Source organism: Girardinichthys multiradiatus, chromosome 17, assembly GCF_021462225.1.
Source record: "Girardinichthys multiradiatus isolate DD_20200921_A chromosome 17, DD_fGirMul_XY1, whole genome shotgun sequence".
NCBI lineage: Eukaryota > Metazoa > Chordata > Actinopteri > Cyprinodontiformes > Goodeidae > Girardinichthys > Girardinichthys multiradiatus.
Genome location: NC_061809.1, coordinates 7140987 through 7162675, shown reverse-complemented (window position 1 = coordinate 7162675; position 21689 = coordinate 7140987). Strand labels below are relative to the sequence as shown.

Here is a 21689-nt window from a genome sequence, read left to right as displayed (position 1 = left end):
TTATTTGAAGGTTGACGTTTTTTGTATTAAAAACACTTTTCTTTTATTGGTCGGATGAAATATGCAAATTGTGTGAGATAGGAATTTTGGGTTTTCATGAGCTGTATGCCAAAATCATCCGTATTAAGACAATAAAAGACCTGAAATATTTCAGTTAGTGTGCAATGAATCTAAAATATATGAATGTTAAATTTTCATCATGACATTATGGAAAATAATGAACTTCATCACAATATGCTAATATTTTGAGAAGGACCTGTATAAGTTGGTTTTGTGTCTTTGTTCAGGGCTAGTTCCTTGTGTTTGTCACACCTCGTTCTCGTCCATGATTATGTTTTGTTTTTTTGCCACGCCTTGCCATGGAAAACCTGCAGTGATTTTGCTATGTTTTTTGACCTTACTTTGGTCCGATCCAAAACCACATCGTGACACCTAGAATACAAGACATATTTTCAGTTGTTTCACACTTTTTTGTTCAGTATATAATTCCACATGTGTTAATTCATAGTTTTGATGCCTTCAGTGTGAAGCTACAATATTCATAGTCATGTAAATAAAGACAACTCTTTGAATAAGAAGGTGTGTCCAAACTTTTGGTCTGTACTGTATATATATATATATATATATATATATATATATATATATATATATATATATATATATATATATATATATATATATATATATATATATATATATATATATATATATATATATATATATATATATATATATATATATATATATATATATATATATATATATATATATATATAAATAAATCACACAAAAATTATCAATGGAAATCAAATTTATTAACCAATGGAGGCCTGGATTTGGATGTGAAAAAACACACAACAGGCTAATCCAACTTTGATATAATGTCCTTAAAACAAGTCGAAATGAGGCTGATGAGGTATGACCTCCCTACAACGCCTGGGAATGTTCCTGATGAGATGGCAGATAGTCTCCTGAGGGATCTCCTCCCAGACCTGGACTAAAGCATCCGCCAACTCCTGGACAGTCTGTGGTGCAACATGACTTTGGTGGATGGAGCGAGACATGGTGTCCCAGATGTGCTTAATCGGATTCAGGCCTGGAGAATGGGCAGGCCAGTCCACAGCTTCAATGTCTTCATCTTGCAGGAGCTGCTGACACACTCCAGCCACATGAGGTCTAACATTGTCCTGCATTAGGAGGAACCCAGGGCCAACCGCACCAGCATATGGTCTCACAAGGGGTCTCAGGATCTCATCTCGGTACCTTATGGCAGTCAGGCTACCTCTGGCGAGCACATGGAGGGCTGTGTGGCCCTCCAAAGAAATGCCACCCCACACCATTACTGACCTGCTGCCAAACCGGTCATGCTGAAGAATGTTGCAGGCAGCAGATCGCTCTCCACAGTGTCTCCAGACTCTGTCACGTCTGTCTCAGTGTGAACCTGCTTTCATCTATGAAGAGCACAAGGCGCCAGTGGCGAATTTGCCAATCCTAGTGTTCTGCCAACGTCCTGCACGGTGTTGGGCTGTGAGCACAACTATTTGTGGATGTCGGGCCCTCATACCATCCTCATGGAGTCGGTTTCTAACCGTTTGTGCAGACCCATGCACATTTGTGGCCTGCTGGAGGTCATTTTGCAGGGCTCTGGCAGTGCTCCTCCTGTTCCTCCTTGCACAAAGGCGGAGGTAGCGGACCTGCTGCTGGGTTGTTGCCCTCCTACGGCCTCCTCCACGTCTCCTGGTGTACTGGCCTGTCTCCTGGTAGCGCTTCCAGGCTCTGGACACTACGCTGACAGACAGAGCAAACCTTCTTGCCACAGCCCGCATTGATGTGCCATCCTGGATGAGCTACACTACCTGAGCCACTTGTATGGGTTGTAGAGTCCCTCTCATGCTACCATGAGTGTGAAAGCACCACCGAAATTAAAAAGTGACTAAAACATCAGCCAGAAAGCATAGTTACTGAGAAGTGAGAAGAAGCAAAGATTTCCACTGATCTAATGTCCATTCCTTGTGTTCTTTAGCCCAAACAAGTCTCTTCTGCTTATTGCCTGTCCTCAGCGGTGGTTTCCTAGCAGCTATTTTACCATGAAGGCCTGTTTCACACAGACTCCTCTTAACAGTTGTTCTAGAGATGTGTCTGCTGCTAGAACTCTGTGTGGCATTGACCTGTTCTCTAATCTGAGCTGCTGTTAACATGCAATTTCTGACGCTGATGACTCGGATGAACTTATTGTCCGCAGCAGAGGTGACTCTTGGTCTTCCTTTCCTGGGGCGGTCCTCATGTGAGCCAGTTTCTTTGTAGCGCTTGATGGTTTTTGCGACTGCACTTGGGGACACTTTCAAAGTTTTCCCAATTGTTCGGACTGACTGACCTTCATTTCTTGTAATGATTTCAAGTAATGATGGCCACTCCGTTTTCTTTACTTAGCTGCTTTTTTCTTGCTATAATACAAATTCTAAAAGTCTATTCAGTAGGGCTATCAGCTGTGTACTGTATCCACCTCCTGCACAACAGAACTGATGGTCCCAACCCCATTTATAAGGCTTGAAATCCCACTTATTAAACCTGACAGGGCACACCTGTGAAGTGAAACCATTTCATGTGACTACCTCTTGAAGCTCATCAACAGAATGCCAAGAGTGTGCGTAGCAGTTATCAAAGCAAAAGGTGGCTACTTTGTAGAACCTAGAATATAAGACATATTTTCAGTTGTTTCACACTTTTTTGTTCAGTATATAATTCCACATGTGCTAATTCATAGTTTTGATGCCTTCAGTGTGAAGCTACAATATTCATAGTCATGTAAATAAAGACAACTCTTTGAATGAGAAGGTATGTCCAAACGTTTGGTCTGTACTGTATATAAAAATAAAACAGGAGGGTAAAAAGGAGGTTGTCTTCTTACAACCCTAGCAAATACTGAATGGCTAATGAAGACTGAGTTTATGTAACTGTAAGCCAAGGTGTTTTCAGTTACCCTTGATAGTAGGAAGAAAGATTAAGGCCATGATTTCTATAAGGGTGTGCATTACCTCAACTTGTGCATTTCCTTCCCAGAGTAAAGAGAATACTGCAGAGTAGGAACCATTGTGATGATCCACCACATGCCCTGCCACCCCTGCAAAAAAAGTAGGGTTGTGCAGTCGAGCAAATATAACATCCCCTCCAGACTTTTTGGGGCGACCATGAAAGTCACAGATTCTTATCAAAACCCTCAGCTCATCCCCTACTTGCCAACGTCCCCCACCATTCCGTGGAAGAATGGTATAAGTGCTATGAGCAGGATCACTGGTGTCTTTTAGGGAAAAATTGGATTTTAAAGATGGGGTTTCAGGCCAAAAAATAACATCTTTTAGGGAGTGTAAGACAAGAACCTCTTCAGGTGATAGTGAATCGAAGGAGCAGGTGCTGCTTGGCTTGGGAGACTCGGTGGAAAGCTTCAGATTAACAGTGGCACTGACTTTATTCTGAAAGAACAAAGAGAGTGTTACAGTTTAAGTAAAACAAATATTTTCACTAGGGTTGAAATAGGTAAGAGCCACTTTTCAATCTCTTTTGTATTGCAGGCATACATAGTTTTCTTTAGAATATACCAATGACCCAAGTGGCAGCCATGCAATCAAGGTTATTAGTAGTTTGACACAATAAATAATAAAAGTATACATGGATAGGGTCTTTCTAAAATACAAAGAAAAGAGTCTAAATTATAGTTTTTTTTTTCTACTATAACTTTGCATTAAACAAAGAACAGGAAAAACTGCATACACCATTCAGGCATAAGCTTATGGCAACTGAATGTGGCAGAGTTGGTACAGCAAAGCATTCTAGAGTATCTATCAAAAGTATCAACAGTTGTGAACAGGCAACATGGTCATTTGGACGATCAACGTCCATCGATGCATGTGTGAAAGGAAAGCTAGCCTTTATGTTCCTGTGTGGAGTTAATGGTGATTGTAAATGAAAGAAGTCACAGTAGTAAAAAGTGCATTGCAGTTTGTTGTGTAGGGGGTTGTATGGTGGCAGACCAGTAACAAAAACGTGTCACCAAAAATTTTACTTTTGCTAACCTTGCCCGAAAAGTAATATCTATTGTAACCGATGGGGGGAGTGCTTACCTTTGTTAAGTCAAATGACCTCCAGTCGATGTTCCTTTTATGAAGCAACATGAATAAGACACAAAAAAAAATGAACAGGACGATGGAGCCATACTTCAGAGGGCAAACAGCTCTACAAGTCCTAGCTCTCATTACTAGTGATGACTTTCTCTGCTGTTGAAATAAAAAGTAAAAGGTTACTTGCAGTGAAGCCTTGGTTTAAAAAAAAAACAAACATCTAGTGGAATTAATGTCCAGTAAACAATTGAACATTTATTTTGTTCCAACTTTAGGACAAGAGAGTCAAAGTATTGCCAAAGACACTAATGTATCATTAATTTACTCAGGTTGTCGAAATATAACCAAATCAGAAGATGACACAGATTCGATGTACAGAATTAGATTGAAATGAGGTTTTATTGTTCCAACTTAGGTAGACCTTGATTAGAGTTGTTAGAAGCCAGAGGATGAGGAAGCCCCAAGGATCCGAGCAGAGAGAGAGTGTTCTGGCGGTGGAAATATTTACAGTGCAGATTTCCTGAAGAAGAGTTCCATATGGCGACAGGCAGGCAGACAGATGGGCAGATCGACAGGAAGGCAGGACAACAAGCGATCAGGCAGGCTGACAGAAGTCCACATAACAGAGACTATGTTCCAGCAACAGACTGTGTCAGCAGCTGTCTTAAAAAGCCATGAGCTCATTAGCTGGATGAGTTGCAGCTGAGAACAATGAAGTGCCAGAACCAGCCAGCAGAGATCTCACAGTACCCTCCCCTCAACGATTGCCTCCAGGCAATCCCGAACGTTTCTCCGGATGACGTCTGTAAAAAGATGTAATGAGATCAGGGTCCAGGATAAGAGAACGAGGTACCCAGGTTCTTTCTTCAGGTCCATATCCAGCCCAATCCACAAGGTACTGAAAACCACGCCCCCTACGTCGAACATCCAGGATACGATTGACCGTGTAAGCTGGATGGTCATCAATGAGACGAACAGGGGGAGGGAGCTTGGTGGGTGGATTCAGGGGACTTTCCGAGACTGGCTTGATCTGTGAAACATGAAAGGTAGGATGAATGTGCATAGAAGCTGGCAACTTGAGTCTCACCGCAGAAGGGTTGATGATCCTTTCTATGACAAAAGGACCGATGAAACGGGGGGGCCAACTTTCGAGTAGTATCCTTTAATTTAATATTCTTGGTGGAGAGCCAGACCTTCTGATCAATGCAGTAGACCGGTGCGGTGGAACGGTGACGGTCAGCAAACCTTTTATTCTGTTCCAAAGTGCGTAGAAGTGTCCTCCTGGTCTGACGCCAGATCTTACGACACCTGGAGATATAATGCTGAACAGAGGGGACAACAGTGTCAGATTCAATACTGGGGAATAATGGAGGTAGATAGCCCAGAGAAATCTCAAAGGGAGATAAACCAGTAGCAGAGGAAGTATGAATATTATGGGCATATTCTATCCAAGTGAGATGTCTACACCAGGAAGAAGGGTTGTCATTAATCACACATCTCAATGCTACTTCCAGTTCCTGATTGCATCTCTCAGTCTGCCCATTAGACTGAGGGTGGTAACCAGATGAAAGGCTTACGGTAGCACCAATAGCCCTACAGAACTCCTTCCAGACTTGTGAAATGAACTGCGGGCCTCGGTCAGAGACAATATCCAAGGGCATGCCATGAATACGGAAGACATGAAGAACCAGAAGTTGAGCAGTCTCCAATGCAGACGGAAGCTTAGTTAAGGGAATAAAATGAACAGTCTTAGAGAATCTATCAACAACGGTAAAGATGACTGTGTTTCCGTCAGATGGCGGGAGACCAGTGACGAAGTCAATAGAGATGTGGGACCATGGGCGACTAGGGGTAGACAGAGGTTGAAGAAGACCGGCAGGAGGTTGATTTGAGTTCTTGTTACAGGCACATGTGGAACAAGCTGCGACAAACTCTCTAATGTCGGGATTCATAGTGGGCCACCAGAAATACCTCTTGGTAAAAGTGATCATACGATTAATCCCCGGATGACAGGTAAGTTTATTATTATGAACCCAATCCAGAACTTTATTGATGACAGAGTTCGGAACGAACAGTTTGCCTACAGGACCAGTACCTGGGTCTGGTTCAGATTGTTGTGCCTCCCTGATGTCCTTTTCAATGGCCCAGGTGAGGGCGCCCACAATGCAGGATTCCGGTAAGATGGAAGCTTCAGTCTTGGATTGCTCAGAATGAGAAAATTGGCGAGAGAGAGCGTCGGGCTTGATGTTCTTGGAGCCGGGTCTGTAAGAGATAGAAAAATTAAAACGAGCAAAAAACAGGGACCAACGGGCTTGTCTGGAGTTAAGTCTCTTGGCATTTTGGATGTAAGAGAGGTTTTTATGGTCAGTCCAAATGAGAAAAGGGACTTCCGCCCCCTCTAACCAATGCCGCCACTCCTCAAGCGCCAACTTGATAGCCAGAAGCTCTCGATTTCCCACATCGTAATTCTGCTCTGCTGACGACAAACGACGAGAAAAATAAGCACAAGGATGCACCTTGTTGTCTATAGGAGAACGTTGAGACAAGATGGCCCCTACTCCAATGTCAGAAGCATCAACCTCCACAACGAATTGCGCACTAGGATCAGGATGAGTCAGAATGGGTGCAGAAGAAAATAAAGTTTTCAATTTGCAAAAAGCTTTCTCTGCCTCAGGGGACCAATGGAATGTCTTCAGAGAGGAGGTAAGTTGAGTGAGAGGCACAGTGACCTGACTGTAGTTCTTTATGAACCTTCTATAAAAATTTGCAAAACCTAAGAACCTTTGGAGTTGCCTGCGATCCGTTGGAGTAGGCCACTCTGCCACTGCCTTGGTCTTCTCAGGATCCGTTCTGTACCTGCCTGCTTCAAAAATAAAACCCAAGAAGGTCACAGAAGAAACACCGAATTCACATTTTTCGGCTTTTACAAAGAGTTGGTTTTCATAAAGCCTCTGGAGTATGGTCCTGACATGCTGGTGATGCTGATCAATGTTCTGAGAGAAAATCAAAATATCATCCAGATAAACAAACACAAAGAGGTTGAGGAAATCACAGAGAATATCATTTATAAGAGCCTGAAAAACAGCGGGTGCGTTAGTCAATCCAAAAGGCATCACCAAATATTCAAAATGTCCCAGGGGAGTCTTGAAAGCTGTCTTCCACTCGTCACCCTCTCGGATCCGAACCAGATGATACGCATTGCGCAGGTCGAGCTTGGTAAAAATCTTGGCAGTGTGTAATTGGTCATGTATAGAATCAATGAGTGGTAAGGGGTACTTATTTTTGATTGTGATTTGATTCAACCCCCTATAATCAATGCAGGGTCTTAACGTGCCATCTTTCTTCCCCACAAAGAAGAAGCCGGCGCCAACGGGGGAGGTAGATGGCCGAATGATCCCGGATGCTAAGGAATCCTCAATGTACTCCTTCATGACTCTTCTCTCCGGTCCAGAGAGATTGTATAGTCTGCTGGATGGTAACGGAGCACCTGGAAGGAGATCAATAGCACAGTCATAGGGGCGATGCATGGGTAAAGAAAGAGCCCCCTGTTTACTAAAAACAGATGCAAGATTGTGGTATTCAGGAGGAATCTTAGACAGATCAACAGGCTCAGGTGGTTCAATTTGTTTGCTAGAGTGAGAGACAGCAGTCTTTAGACAATTCTGGAGACAGTAATCACTCCACTTCTCTACTCTGCCCTCCACCCAATTAATTGCGGGATTATGTCTCTGCAACCACGGAAATCCTAGAACCAATTGTGGGGAGATAGAGGAGACAACAAAGAACTCACCCCATTCATGGTGGTTACCTGAGGTAATGATGTGAAGGTGGGGCACTTTAAACTTCACCTGAGATATGGTTTGACCAGTAATGCCCGAAACAGAAAGGGGGTGGTTGAGAGACTGAGAAGGTATCTTAAGTTTGTCAACTAGATCCAAGGAAATAAGATTCTGTTCTGCACCAGAATCAATAAAAGCATCCACTGGACACTTTTCTTGGCCAATAATAATAGTGACTGGAAAACACAGACGAGATATAGGGGAAAAATGGGACATGCTCATCAAAGTCCCCTGACCTATTGACGAGCCCCCTCTTTTCCCTTCTTAGGGCATCTTGCAACATAATGTCCACCTTGTCCACAATACAAACAAAGACCAGCCCCAAAACGACGTTGTCGCTCTTCAGGAGAGAGACGAGTGTGACCAACCTGCATAGGCTCAGGTTCCACAGATCCCTCCGAAGAGGAAGTGGGTGTATCAAGGTAAGCGGTCCGAGGTGCCATAAAGTGCTGCCACTCTGACTTATGATTCCTCTCTGCTTGTCTCTCTCTTAGGCGGTTGTCAATACGGATTGACAGTTTGATTAAATCATCCAGTCTCGCAGGTTGATCTCTTAAAACCAACTGGTCCTTTATCTGATCTGTAAGGGAATTCACAAAAATACCCTTGAGTGCCGCTTCATCCCAACCCACCTCCTGTGCTGCCACCCGGAAGTCGATGGCGAACTCCGCCAATGCCCTCTTTCCCTGTTTGAGGGTAAGTAACTTCTTAGCAGCTGTCTCCTGTTGGAGTGGTTGATCAAAGACTTCCTTGAAGTGACTGAAAAAAACAGCATAACTCAGAGACTCAATAGGGTTAGTTGTGAGAAAAGCGTGCGCCCAGCGTAAAGCAGATCCTTTTAGGGAGGTAACAATAAAAGTGATCTTGGAAGCAGCAGTCGGAAACAGAGAGGGGGAACGACTAAAAGCCAACTCACATTGGAGAGAAAACCCACCAAAATTATTAGGGTTGCCATCAAAAAGTTCAGACGGACGGAAATCAGGTTCTCGGATTCCGGATGAGTGGGTTGTGGGTGGCTGAGGATTCTCAGAACGAACTGGAGGATTGGAAGGAGCGGGTGAGAGTTTGGTTAATATTTCACTTAAGGCATGTACCATACCACCAAGTTCCGTGAGATGGGCATCTGTCGTCCTTTGTTGTTGTAGCAACTGTTGAAGCATGGTCTCAGTGGATTGGAGGCGTTCCCTCCAGGAGGTCTGTTCATCTTCATCTGATTTGTTTTTCGACATGTCTGCTGGCTGGAACATACTATCATTAATTTACTCAGGTTGTCGAAATATAACCAAATCAGAAGATGACACAGATTCGATGTACAGAATTAGATTGAAATGAGGTTTTATTGTTCCAACTTAGGTAGACCTTGATTAGAGTTGTTAGAAGCCAGAGGATGAGGAAGCCCCAAGGATCCGAGCAGAGAGAGAGTGTTCTGGCGGTGGAAATATTTACAGTGCAGATTTCCTGAAGAAGAGTTCCATATGGCGACAGGCAGGCAGACAGATGGGCAGATCGACAGGAAGGCAGGACAACAAGCGATCAGGCAGGCTGACAGAAGTCCACATAACAGAGACTATGTTCCAGCAACAGACTGTGTCAGCAGCTGTCTTAAAAAGCCATGAGCTCATTAGCTGGATGAGTTGCAGCTGAGAACAATGAAGTGCCAGAACCAGCCAGCAGAGATCTCACATAATGTTTGTTTTTTATATAATTGTCGTTTGTTTAATATAATTGCATCATCAATTACATATTTACATTACATTGGAGAATGGTAAAGTTAAATGCATTTATTATCTCAGTTTAAAACAAATAGGTATGCAGTACCTTTAAAGCATCTTCTATAAATGGCAAAAAGTCATGAATTTACACTCAGTCCAGCCATCAACTGTTTCTCGCTCATCCAAACTGGAGTTGTGGGTGTAAAAGGTCCATTAGGGAAACCCAAAGATCCCTCTCCCCAGTGACAGTCAGCAGCTGACTCTGGGGAATCCCACTGCATTCCAATACCAGAAGGTATGTATGTATTCAAAGTACCTTAAGGGGCTTTGCCTCCAGATATGCTATCAAAGGGGGATGACTGGAAAACCTCCAAAAGTAAGCACGCAGGATGCATCCTGATCTGAAGCACAAACTACCACTTCTTTCAATGCAGAGGAGCAGCTGTACTCCAAGCTGCTCCCGGATAAAAGACCTCTTCAATCTCGAGCCACCCTGCAGAGGGAGCTTTCTTCAACCACTTGTTTTGAGGATCAAATTTTTTTAATCATGAACCTTATCTCTGCTATGATAATGGTGATTATGCAGACAGGAAGGTAAAACTGAGAGCTTTCCCTCATCATGACAGACCAGCAAAGAACCTGCATTATTAAAAAAGAGGATTATTTTATCACTCTTGCTCCATCCTACTATCACTCATGATGAATACGCCATGATAATTGAATTCCTCAGTTTAAGGCAGTGACTGAACCATGTAAAAAGTAGAAAGTTAAATCACTTGAGTTTCCTAATCTGTTTTTCGCCTGCTATAATTCTAGGCAAAGGGGAGTAGCAATCTTAATTCACAAAAATGTTAACTTTACAGTATTAGACACAGTTACAGATCCAGAGGGTAGATTTATAATAATAAAAATATCTATACATAACCAAAAGATATGTATTGTCAGTATATATGCCCCAAATGTTGATGACCCCCCATTTTTCCATTCTTTTTTTTCTGCACTATCTAAACACTTGGATTGCTCACTTCTTCTTGGGGGCGATCTCAACTTTGGTCTAAACGAAGAAATAGACAGGCGGAGTACAACAGGGACTCAGCGCAGTTGGCAATCAATAAATATAGTTAGACAGTACATGAGTGATTACGGACTTTGCAATGCATGGCGATCTCTTCACCCTAATCACAGAGAATATACATTCTTCTCACATGTCCATCAATCTTACTCTCGCTTGGATTATTTCTTAGTCAGCAGCTCATTGTTGACTGACATTTCAGACACTGAGATACACCCTATAGCTGTCAGCGTTCATGCACCTGTCTCCTTAACTCTAGTAAATAAGAAAGAAAACCCACAAAGCAAAAACTGCAGGTTTAATACATCATTGCTTAAGGATGAAGAATTTATTAAATATTTAAAAAAAGTGTGGACTTCATATTTGGAATTTAATGATACAGTTTATGATCCTGAAAGAATAAACAGCACTTTCAGAGATTTCTACCAAGCTTTATACTCACCCCAGATAGACCCGTCAGATAATGTCATTGATCAATTTCTGGATAAAGTAACAATTCCTAAACTATCAGGTAATCAAGCGATGGCCCTGGATGTACCACTGACTTCAGCCGAAATCCAAGAAGCTCTAAAAAGCATGCCCAATAAAAAGGCTCCAGGCCCAGATGGATTCCCAACAGAGTTTTACAAAGAATTCTGTAATATTTTGGCCCCAATATTCCAGAGAATGGTGCAGGAAACTGAAAGAAATGGCAGACTTCCGCCAAATATAAATTCTGCCAACATCACTCTATTGTTAAAACCAGGAAAAGACCCAGTACTCCCTACCAGCTACCGACCCATATCCCTTATTAACGTCGATCTCAAAATAATCTGTAAAGCCCTCACAAAAAGACTAGAAAAGGTTACTCCTCTCATAATACATCCTGACCAAACTGGATTTATTAAAGGTAGGCATTCATCCACTAATTCACACACATTACTTAATTTAATAGATTATTCCTACAGTAAAAATATTGAGACCAATATATTATCTCTAGATGCAGAAAAAGCATTTGATAGAGTTAACTGGAAATTCTTGTTTGCAACCTTGACTAAATTTGGTTATGGAAGCTCTTTCATAAACTGGATAAAAATATTATACAGTTCCCCAGCGGCATGTATCAGAACAAATAACCAAACATCTTCCCGCTTCTGTCTTCAAAGGGGCACCAGGTAGGGATGCCCACTTTCGCCCTCATTATTTGCTATTTTTATTGAACCACCAGCAGCAGCAATTAGACAAACTAAAGATATTAAAGGCATAAAATGCAGGAATATTGAACATAAAATATGTCTTTATGCAGATGATGTATTACTCTTTCTCCAGCATTCGCAAACTTCTGTTGCTCAGGTGATTGGATTGATAAATTATTTCTCAAAAATTTCAGACTATTCTATAAATTGGTTAAAATCAACAGTTCTACCAATTAATTGTTGTTTCAACAATTTTCCTAATATACAACTACAATCAATGAATATTACATATTTGGGCATTAATGTGTCTCCTAGATTGGCAGATTTAACAAAACTAAACCACATCCCGCTCTTAAAAAAAGTGGAAGATGATCTTGCTAGATGGAAATCTCTACCCATATCACTCATGGGCAGGGTTGCTTCAATAAAAATGATGGTCTTGCCAAAAATCAATTACTTATTCTCAATGATTCCAAATAAACTGTCATCTGACTGGTTTAGATCTCTGGACTCCTCCATCACTAAATGTTTCTGGAAAGATAAGCCTAAAAACACTACAAAAGACCAAAGATAAAGGAGGACTAGATCTGCCTAACTTTCATCTTTACTTCTTAGCTAACAGGCTACATTACATCTCAAAATGGTTTAAACACAGTCCTCTAGGTAAACCCTGGCTAGACGTAGAACAGACATGCAATAATAATTGCAATGATTTCCGATCTACCATTTATTAGCTCAAATATAAAACGGCATGTATGCTTCAAAAGCCTCAATGTCAGCACCTCTCTTACAGCATGGTGGGAATATCTAAAACTGACAGGGTCTTCACTAATCCCATGCAGATGTACACCCATCTGGAACAACCCTGACATCCTACAAAAAAATAATATGATAAATTTTCCATATTGGAGGAGTTGAATACCTGGAACATATATTTGAAGGAATTCAGTTCATCCCATTTAACAGATTAATTATACAATACGGGATGGACAAGAATACATTTTTAGAATTTCAACAAATTACATCTATAATAAAAAATTAATTTAGACTTAACATTGGGTTACAAATGCCATCAAGTGTACTAGAGTTCCTAAAACTCAACCCCCCCCAAATTAATGTCTAAAATATACAGGACAATGTCTAATATAGATGAACCAATTTCCCTTCCTATTACAAAATGGGAGGTGGACTTATCAGTTAACTTTGACCAAACATTCTGGTCTCAGATATGTTCCAGAACATTTAAACTGACAAGTAACCCCAGTTTGCAATTAATACAATATAAAAACCTTCATAGAGTATACTATACAGGTCAACGGATGTTCAGGATGGGCTTGGCACCTTGCAATATTTGCTTACACTGCACAAGCAATATACCAGATAATTATATCCATGCACTATGGTTATGAGATGTAATATTTCACCTTCCCCTTCACTTTTCTTGTTGGGCAACTTCGATGATGTCATCATAGAGACAAATTCAGTTCACATGGTTTTTACTGCCTTATGCATCGCTAAGAAAACTATCCTCATGAACTGGAAAAATAAAAACCTTCTTAATATTAATCAGTATAGAAATTTTCTGTTGGATTATATAAGCCTTGAGACAGCCTCTGCCTCCATGTCAGATCAATCTGTCTGGGCTCCTTTAATCGGCTACATCACCTAGTCGGGGTGAGGCGCCCTTGGCTTCATCCTGTGGGGCGTTGTGGCGGATTCGAGGGGGTGTCTGGGTTGGGGCATTTGGGGTGTCCCTGGGATCACTGGGGGGTCTGGCGATGGGGGCTTTGGTCCCGGCCGGGGTGGGGTGTTGGTGGCTCTTGGGGGGGGACATCTGGTAGCTGCATGCAATGCTTTTGGGGGGCCTGCGCCGACGGACATAGGTCACTTGCCTGGTGCCCGTGCTGCTCCTGGGTGGGTCTGTGGTGGGCTTGGTGGCTCGGGGTCCCTGGGGCGTATCGCCCCCCGGGCTGGGGTCCTGGCTGGGCCTTGGGGGTCTTGGGTCCTGGTGGGTATGTTGCCGGGGTTTTGGGCTGGTGCATGCCCGGGCGCCCGGCCCTGGCTCGGGGACCTTTGGTGTATCGGTGGGCATAAGGGCCTCCGAAACTGGTGGGTAGGTCCCATCTCATTGCAGGTGCTCCTTCTTTCAAGGAGCTCCTTCTGCTGGCGGGGAGGAGGGTCTGCAGGAGGGGGTGGGGTCTTGTCCGAGGGGGGATCGGGGCGGTGGACTGGGGGGGGGCGTGGAGGGGCTGCGGCCTGTGGAGTGGAGGGGTTGTGTCCACTTCTAGGGCGTGGGGTCACTGGCGTTTGGATCGGCTGGGCGGCGATGGTGGAGCTGAGCTGGATAGTGTTTCTCCCTGGGCGGTCATTGCAGTGGCAGTGATGTAGTATTTTTTGTTGCTGAGGGGGGCGTGGTGGGGTCACTGGCCCTGGGTGCCTGCCGCTGGCCGGGGACCTCTTGGTGGATGAGTTTGTCCCGTCATGGTGTGGGGTCAGGGGTCCGGTTGTGGGTGCGGTGCTGGGTGGGGTCTGCCCTGTTGCGCTGGTGGGCGGGGGTGGTGTTGCGCAGGGCCCTTGCCTTGCCGTTGCGGTGCGCTGTGTGGTGGGGGAGCGGGATGCGGTGGGGGTTCTTAGAGCAGGGCTGTGTGTAGAGCTTGCGCTGTGTGGGTGTGGCTTCATCAGCTTCTCGGCCACGGAGTTCACCTGTGGGGGTGTGCCCCTATGGGTGTGGGGATTTGTGGTGTTTGGGTTCGGGGGGATGTGTTCGATATTGGTGTCCTTGTTGGGGGTGGCCCTGTGGGGAGGTTCTTGTTGGGGTTCACTGGGGGTGGGAGACTCATGGGGCTGGGATCGGAGCTCGTTGGGGGGTCGGGACTGCTCCGTCCTGGGGCGGCTCCGGTTGGCGGGTTGCTTTGGGCCATGTGGACCCCTCTTTTGAACATAGCCCCCTCTCCGGAGGTGGATGGGGGTTGTTGGGGACTGGGTTCCGGGCAGGGGGGCGGGAGCTGGGCCGGGGTGACCCGGGTCTGGGCAGTACTGGCGCTGTCTGCCTGCCTCTGCCACAGGAGGGAAGGGGACCACCTCCTGGGTCCGGTTGCCCTGAGGGGGTACCGGCGCCTGGACCCGGGAGTATAGAGTATGCATGGGGAGTGTGAGTGAGTGTATGACGTCCATTGTGTTGTTTATCTTTACGTTGGGTGTGAGGGATTTTACGTGTATGCATGAGGGTGGGAGTGAGTGATTGTGATTGTGACTGTGTGTGCCTGTTTTTTTTTTTTTTTTTGCAACAGGTTGGGTCTTGAACTGCTCCCTCTCCTGGATCAGCTTCCTCCACGCCACACCGCCTGCCGGTAATTGGAGTCTCTGCCTGCTGGTATACTTGTGGTTCTCGGTGTCCGTGGCCAGGTGCTTTGGTGTGGGCTGGCCCACTCCCGGTGGCTGCTTGCCGGGGCCTGGCCCTCTGGTCTCTGTCGGGCCTCTGCTTGGGGGGTGGTGTGTCCCGGGGTCTTGTGCCTCTGGGTCCATGGCTGGATCTGCTCGGGCGTGGACGGCTGCCGGCGGGGCCTGTGGACTCATCGCTGCGGCTCCCTGGAGCTTCTGCACTGTCGCTGCTGGGTGGTTCCCCTGGGACTCTCCACTGCTCTTCTCTGGGGGGGGTTGCGGTAGTCCCGGCGGTGGTTCTCCTGGGGTTCCTGTGCTTTGGGGGGCCTTTAGATGTTTGTGGCTCGGATCTCCTCAGTGTCCGTCCAGGGACCATGGGGCAGGCCTGTGGGTCCTCACACTCGCTATTGAATATTTTTGATATTTTTGTATACAAAATCGCATCCACACCCATACTCACAGGTGTTAAGCTTCAGGTGTTGACAGATACACAGATGTTCTATTTTGGGCTGCACCTCTCACTAAGTACATTTTACATTCAGAATTACTGTGTACTATTTTGTTAAAAAAAAAAAAACAGCTGCAGGTGTATAAGCAAGCAGGGTGTAATCTTGTATTCTCTTTATCCTTCTTTCTCTCCTCCACTCTTTCCTCTTTTTCTCCCCTTTTTTCCCCATCTCTTTTTTGAGCTTCTTTTTTCTTTTTCATTTCAGTGTCCGTGTCCATAATAATTGAAATATTCCCAAAGAAGTTTATAATAAAGTTTATTTTATAAATATCAAGCAGAGCTTTAAAGCATTGGTTGTGATGCTCTGCATGTGAAAGTAAATCTGTTGGGCAATTTCTTGGCACTCAGACAACAATTCTGAACGATACTCTGCCGGACAGGACACGGTAGAAAAAAAAAAAGTAGAAATTCAATTAAGTCTAAAATACTTTTCTTGAAATGCATATTCAGACGTTTCATGTTTCAAAGATATCAGAAACTAAAATTTGTCAACCAAAAAAAAAAAAAAAAAACTAAAGAAATGTTTTTTCTTGCTTAATAATTAGCCAAGATCACCGACAAAGTCAGAGTCTGTTTACTCTGAGGCCTCTGTTTACTGTTCAACCTCTGTTGTAAGTGCAAAAAGTTTTTTGGGGGATTGCATTTTGTTGCTATATTTTGGAGATTTTCCCCAACAACCTTAAGAGTTTCATGTTTTTCACTTATTTCAGAAAATAAAATTCCTATATTATATAGATCCATTACACAGAGTGAAGGTTTTCAATACATGTTTTCTTGTAGTCTTGATAATACTGGCTTACAGATAATAAAAACACAAAAATGGATGTTTTAAACAGAAATGTCAGACTTCTGAAAATATATTAATTTCTATGCACTCAGTACTTGGTTTGGGACTCCTTTTGCATAAATGAATGCATCAATGCAGCGTAGCATGGAGGTATTCAGCCTGTGGTTCTGCCGAGGTGTAATGGAAGCCAGGTTGCTGTGAAAGCAACCTTTAGGTAATCTGCATTGTTGGGTCTGGTGTCTCTCATCTTCGTCTTGACAATCCTCCATAGATTCCTATGGGGTTCAAGTCAGGCCAGTTTGCAGATCAATCAAGCACAGCAACACCATGGTCATTCAACCAGCTTCGATACCTTTGTCAGTGTGACCTGGTGCCAAGTCCTGCTGGAAAATAAATTCACTATCTCCATAAAGCTTCTTTGCAGAAGGAACCGCGAATTGCTCTAGCATTTTCTGATAGATAGCTGCATTAACTGCAGACTTCAGAAAACACAGTGGACCAACACCAGCAGATGACACAGCTCTCCAACTCATCACTGACATAAATGGATTTTACTTGGCAACCCTCTCAAGGCTGCGGTTATCTCCGGTGCCCCTTTTCTTAACATAGTTTAACCTTCCACTCAACTTTTTATGAATATGATTTGAAACAGCACGCTGAACAACCAGCTTCCTTAGCAATGCCCTTTATTGGCTTACCCTCCTTCAGAAGAGTGTCAAATGGAGTTTAGACGAAAATTCAACTTGGAAGACTCACCTCTACTAACCGGCTCTGTCTAACTACTCCACTACATTCTCCACTCCAACCAATCAGCTTCTGGTTCGCATTCCTCTTCAGCCAATCATCCCTCAAGGCTTTGCTTTAAAATACCTTGATATGTAGAATCTCCTGCTCTTCAGCTGAGCTTTGACCCTCCTCCACCCCATCTCCACAATCAGGCTTCAAGCTCTTTCCGACTCCCTTATCTCCTCAGGCCTCCACTCCACCACCAATATCAGGATGCCGGGGAGAAGACTTCTCTAATTCTAACCCTAAGATGTTCATTCAAGCTCATGTCATTATCAGCATCCATGTCTTCCACCAGGGTCCAAGCGCCAAAAGAAAACAAACATCAGCTAATAAACTTCTCTAATTGCCATCTCTGTGTTTCTCTTATTTGTGAGTCTTTTCAGGTCGAATTACTGTTTTCTGGACATGCACCAGGCTGTGGCACCACCAGACATTTTTCACAGGGGGAGGCACATGGGGCCATTTAAAATCTCAGGGTGGCACGCCAAAATCAAAACCAGTGACTGACTTTGAAAATTGCTGTTGTACTATTACTACAGAATAGGAACTACAAAAAAACTATCATTGACCATTTTTCTTTACTTTTAAAAAATTTATATTTCAGACCGACTAGAAATGAGCATTGAAAGTTTAACAGCCTACAAGTATTTTTAATCATTTTATTCTTTAAAATAACAATGGGGAACAATGTCAAATTTCAATCACACTGTTAAAATGAATTCAAAAGTATATATTCTAGATTTTAGTATTGTTACATGGACAAAAGTGCAATAACAGTTGGTTAAAGGACATGGGTAATTCGTGGGCAACTGAACCTACCACACCTGTGCCCCCCTTGGTCTTGCCACTATACATCAAAATGCTTTTTTAATTGAGCTTATGTACTATTCTAATTTTCTGAGACAATGACATATTTTAAGCATTTATTTCTTGTAATTTTGATTATTATGGCTTACAGATAACAAAACTCAAAAATCACTTTATATCTAAGGAATCTGTGTAATATGACTTTGATTTTCTGAAATCAGTGACACAGATATTGTATAAGAATATCGTAAACATCCTTATGATATTCAAATGTTTTTAGAAGTACCTGTACATTTCCTTCCATACAATATAATGACCACAACATTGTTTGACTTCAACTATGATCCACAGTCTCTTGGACACATAATTTCTGTGGAAAGATTAGAGGGATTCAAATACCACTGCAACAGATCAACTAATGTAACTTTTTCTTCCATTCTACTGGTTTATTGCACAATGTAATTTTTTATTTCCCTCATCTATTAAATCGGAAATACCTTTTTTTTCCCCCTCCTCGAACCACCACCTTAACCTACTGGAGGGGTTTGAGTGCTCGAATTATCCTAGAGGCTAAGTTTTCTGGGGCTTAAATGTCTTGAGTACAAATTCTGGCTTCCCTAACCACCTCTAGTTATTTTACCAGATTAAAAGCATACTCAACTGACACATAATCCCAGTTTACACATGCTGAGGCAATGCTACTCTTACTTGAGTAAACGTTTTGACTACGCTACCTACCTCTGTTTCTGTAACATATAAAGCTATATTGTGTATTAAGTATTTTGGCCACATCACCAAGAATTTTGTTTGTATGTTTCAAAGGCACAATGTCAGCTCCTAAGCACAGTAGTGGTAGCATCATGCTAAATGCCAATTTCCATGCCTGCGATATTTCTAAACTCCTCCATGTATTGCTGCTTCAAAGGTGCTCCAACAGTATAAAACAAATACAAATACATTTCACTTTGCTTATAAGATGACTAGAAAACAAAAATCCAAGCTAGATGACAAAGCGGAGATCGACTGTAAAAGTTGAGCAAAAAAAAAAGGTTCTTTGGGACAACCAAGAAAGGTGGTGGGGTGATTGTATTGGGTGCATTAATAGAATATGTCAAGTTCATGCATCAGAGCATCCTTTTCTAAAATTGATAAAGAAAAGAAAGGAGTTTTGTTATGATTTAATTCTATTTTAATCTTAGTACCACATTAAAAAATAAGTCAAAACTAGTCCAGGCTCCTTCTGCCTGAATTACTCCTTTTGCATGAATTACTGCATCAATGCAACATGAACAATTTTCTTCGACTGTGAGCCCTATTAAGCAAAATTAAAAAATATAAAAACACAATATATTACTGTGTGTGTTTAATCAGGATATGACTTACTTTTTGAAGTAAATGATTAAAATAAATTTACTTTGACTATATTGAAATTTACCTGAGGTTTGAAGAAACTTGGAAAAAGAAAGAAACATAGGAATAAAGAAAGCAAACTCAGGGAAATGAGCTTGAACTTACTATGTTAGCAGCAGCCATTGTTGTTGTGGATAACAGTCGTTCTCTTAATGTCAAGTCTTTAAATCTTTTCTTGTTGGGGTTTTCCTGAACACAATGTTCCTCCTAGTCTTCGTTGCCTGGAGTTTCTGAAACCATGTGATTACCAGTCACTTTAATGTTGGCTAACAGTGTCTTACATGACTGCCTCCTCATGCAGTAAACAAATTCGGCCAGATCACAAGGTTCTTCCATAACTACTACTTTAAGTGGATCCTATTGTAGATCCTAAACTTTCCTGAAAATAATTACAATTTTGATAAATGTCACTCTTGGAAAGTACAGCTTTTTTATCATGAACCGCTACATTATGCAGAGCTAAAGACGATATATTTAGCCAGGCACATAATGCCAGAATGACCCATTGCATTCCAAAGAGCATTCACCAATTACAGCATTGCAAAATAATTTATTGCGTATTTTATATGTTTTAAAAATCTTATCATCCTCTCTTCTAATTTACAACATTTCATCATACAATCATCATAGGTGGATTTTAGTAACTGATTCTAAAAAGATTTCTGACCACATCTCAACATTACACAAATGTTCATTGGTTGCATCTGTTTGCAGTAGAACTTCAAAAGCAGTAATTAAATGGGAGCATTTGTGATCTACAAAACCTACCAGTCCTCTGCAAGCAGAAATGGGAGATTATTAATGTAAGCAGTCACTAAATAATATCCTTACAGATAATAGTGTTGCACAAAATGTATTTTAAGCAAGCTTGCAAATAACTAGAATATTCCTCTAGAGAACAACAGATACAATGAAAGTGCACAAATTTAAATATGTACAATATAAAGTAAAAAAAAAAAACAGTAACCAATTATTCTAGTGCATATGTGACAGATTTTAAGACAAATTATTTAAAATTTCAATATAGTGGCTCTTACCTCACGAGATATTCATTTGAAGATCGATCAAGGTTTTAGAGACTGGCATCCTGCTGTTAGGCCAAATACACCACTTACTTCGACAGGATGAATGAAAGAGAAGTGAAATCAAGAACTACAGCATGGGTTCCCCTTACAGTAAACACTTTAATCCAATCTTGATAAAACATGTGTCAGATCTATAAATAAATTCCAAAGAAGCTTTCACTCAGAGGAGGTAAAACTGATGAAAGTAGAAATCAGTTCGCCCTAAAGTTTCCTGACCTTTTAGAGAATGTTCCTCCTGCCCAGGATGCATCTCCCCAACATGTTTCATGACGAGTTGGCAAACTGATTACACCACAACAAACAAACCCAACCTTTGCCTTTCCTCACTGCCTCATAGATAGTGTAAGATACATTAGGAAATACTCAATATGGAAAGCTGAGGAGGCCCAAAACAGTAAAATTTCTTCACCTGTTATTAGAACGCAGTGTCTTGGAAATTTATTCACATCCTTTTTTGAGCTTTTTCACATTTTGTTACACTGCAAACAAAACTCATCAGAATCAGTCGGGAGTCTTGTAGATCTGTTCACAACTAAAGGTTCTTCTAGTTGCAGCCCAATTGTGATCAGTCATTGTTTTATACAGCATAACTTCCACTACTTCCATGGTAATACATTTTACTGTGCACAGCATTTTTTCCACACTTTGTGTCATGATTTGAGGGTGTTTGGGTTTTTGTTTGGGTTCTAGTTATTCTTGTTTTCAGTTTACGTTTTGGATCTTGTTTCTATTTATTCTTCTCCTGGCTGGGCTTTAGTTTTGTGTTCTAGTTCTGTACGTTATGTTTTCCTGATTAGTTTGTATCCTTGAATTTCTGTTTTGCTCCAGTCATGTTTTATTCTCTCTGTCTCTGTTTTGCAAATAGGATCATTCGGTCCACCTGTACCATGTTAATTACTTTTGTTTTCCACCTGTACAATGCTCCATTTATACAACTTCATTCTGTTCTTTCTTTGCGGAAACATTTTGGATCACATCTTCTCTCTTCATGTCATGTCCTGTGTTCATG

General features: G+C 42.3%; 1 protein-coding gene across 2 annotated transcripts in view; it reads right to left on the bottom strand.

Moving 5' to 3' along the window:
• LOC124882821 (NXPE family member 3-like) overlaps positions 1–21002 on the bottom strand; it is a 28378-nt gene extending 7376 nt beyond the window's left edge. The window contains exons 1-5 of one of the 2 annotated variants that reach the window (XM_047389398.1): positions 20897–21002; positions 20633–20709; positions 19701–19825; positions 4119–4271; positions 3036–3470 (exon numbers count right to left, since the gene is read on the bottom strand). In XM_047389398.1, the coding sequence (XP_047245354.1) occupies positions 3036–3470; positions 4119–4271; positions 19701–19718 (606 nt within the window). In that variant the 5' untranslated portion in view covers positions 19719–19825; positions 20633–20709; positions 20897–21002. The other variant, XM_047389397.1, reaches the window with a different exon arrangement.
• Positions 21003–21689: the final 687 nt, after the last annotated feature.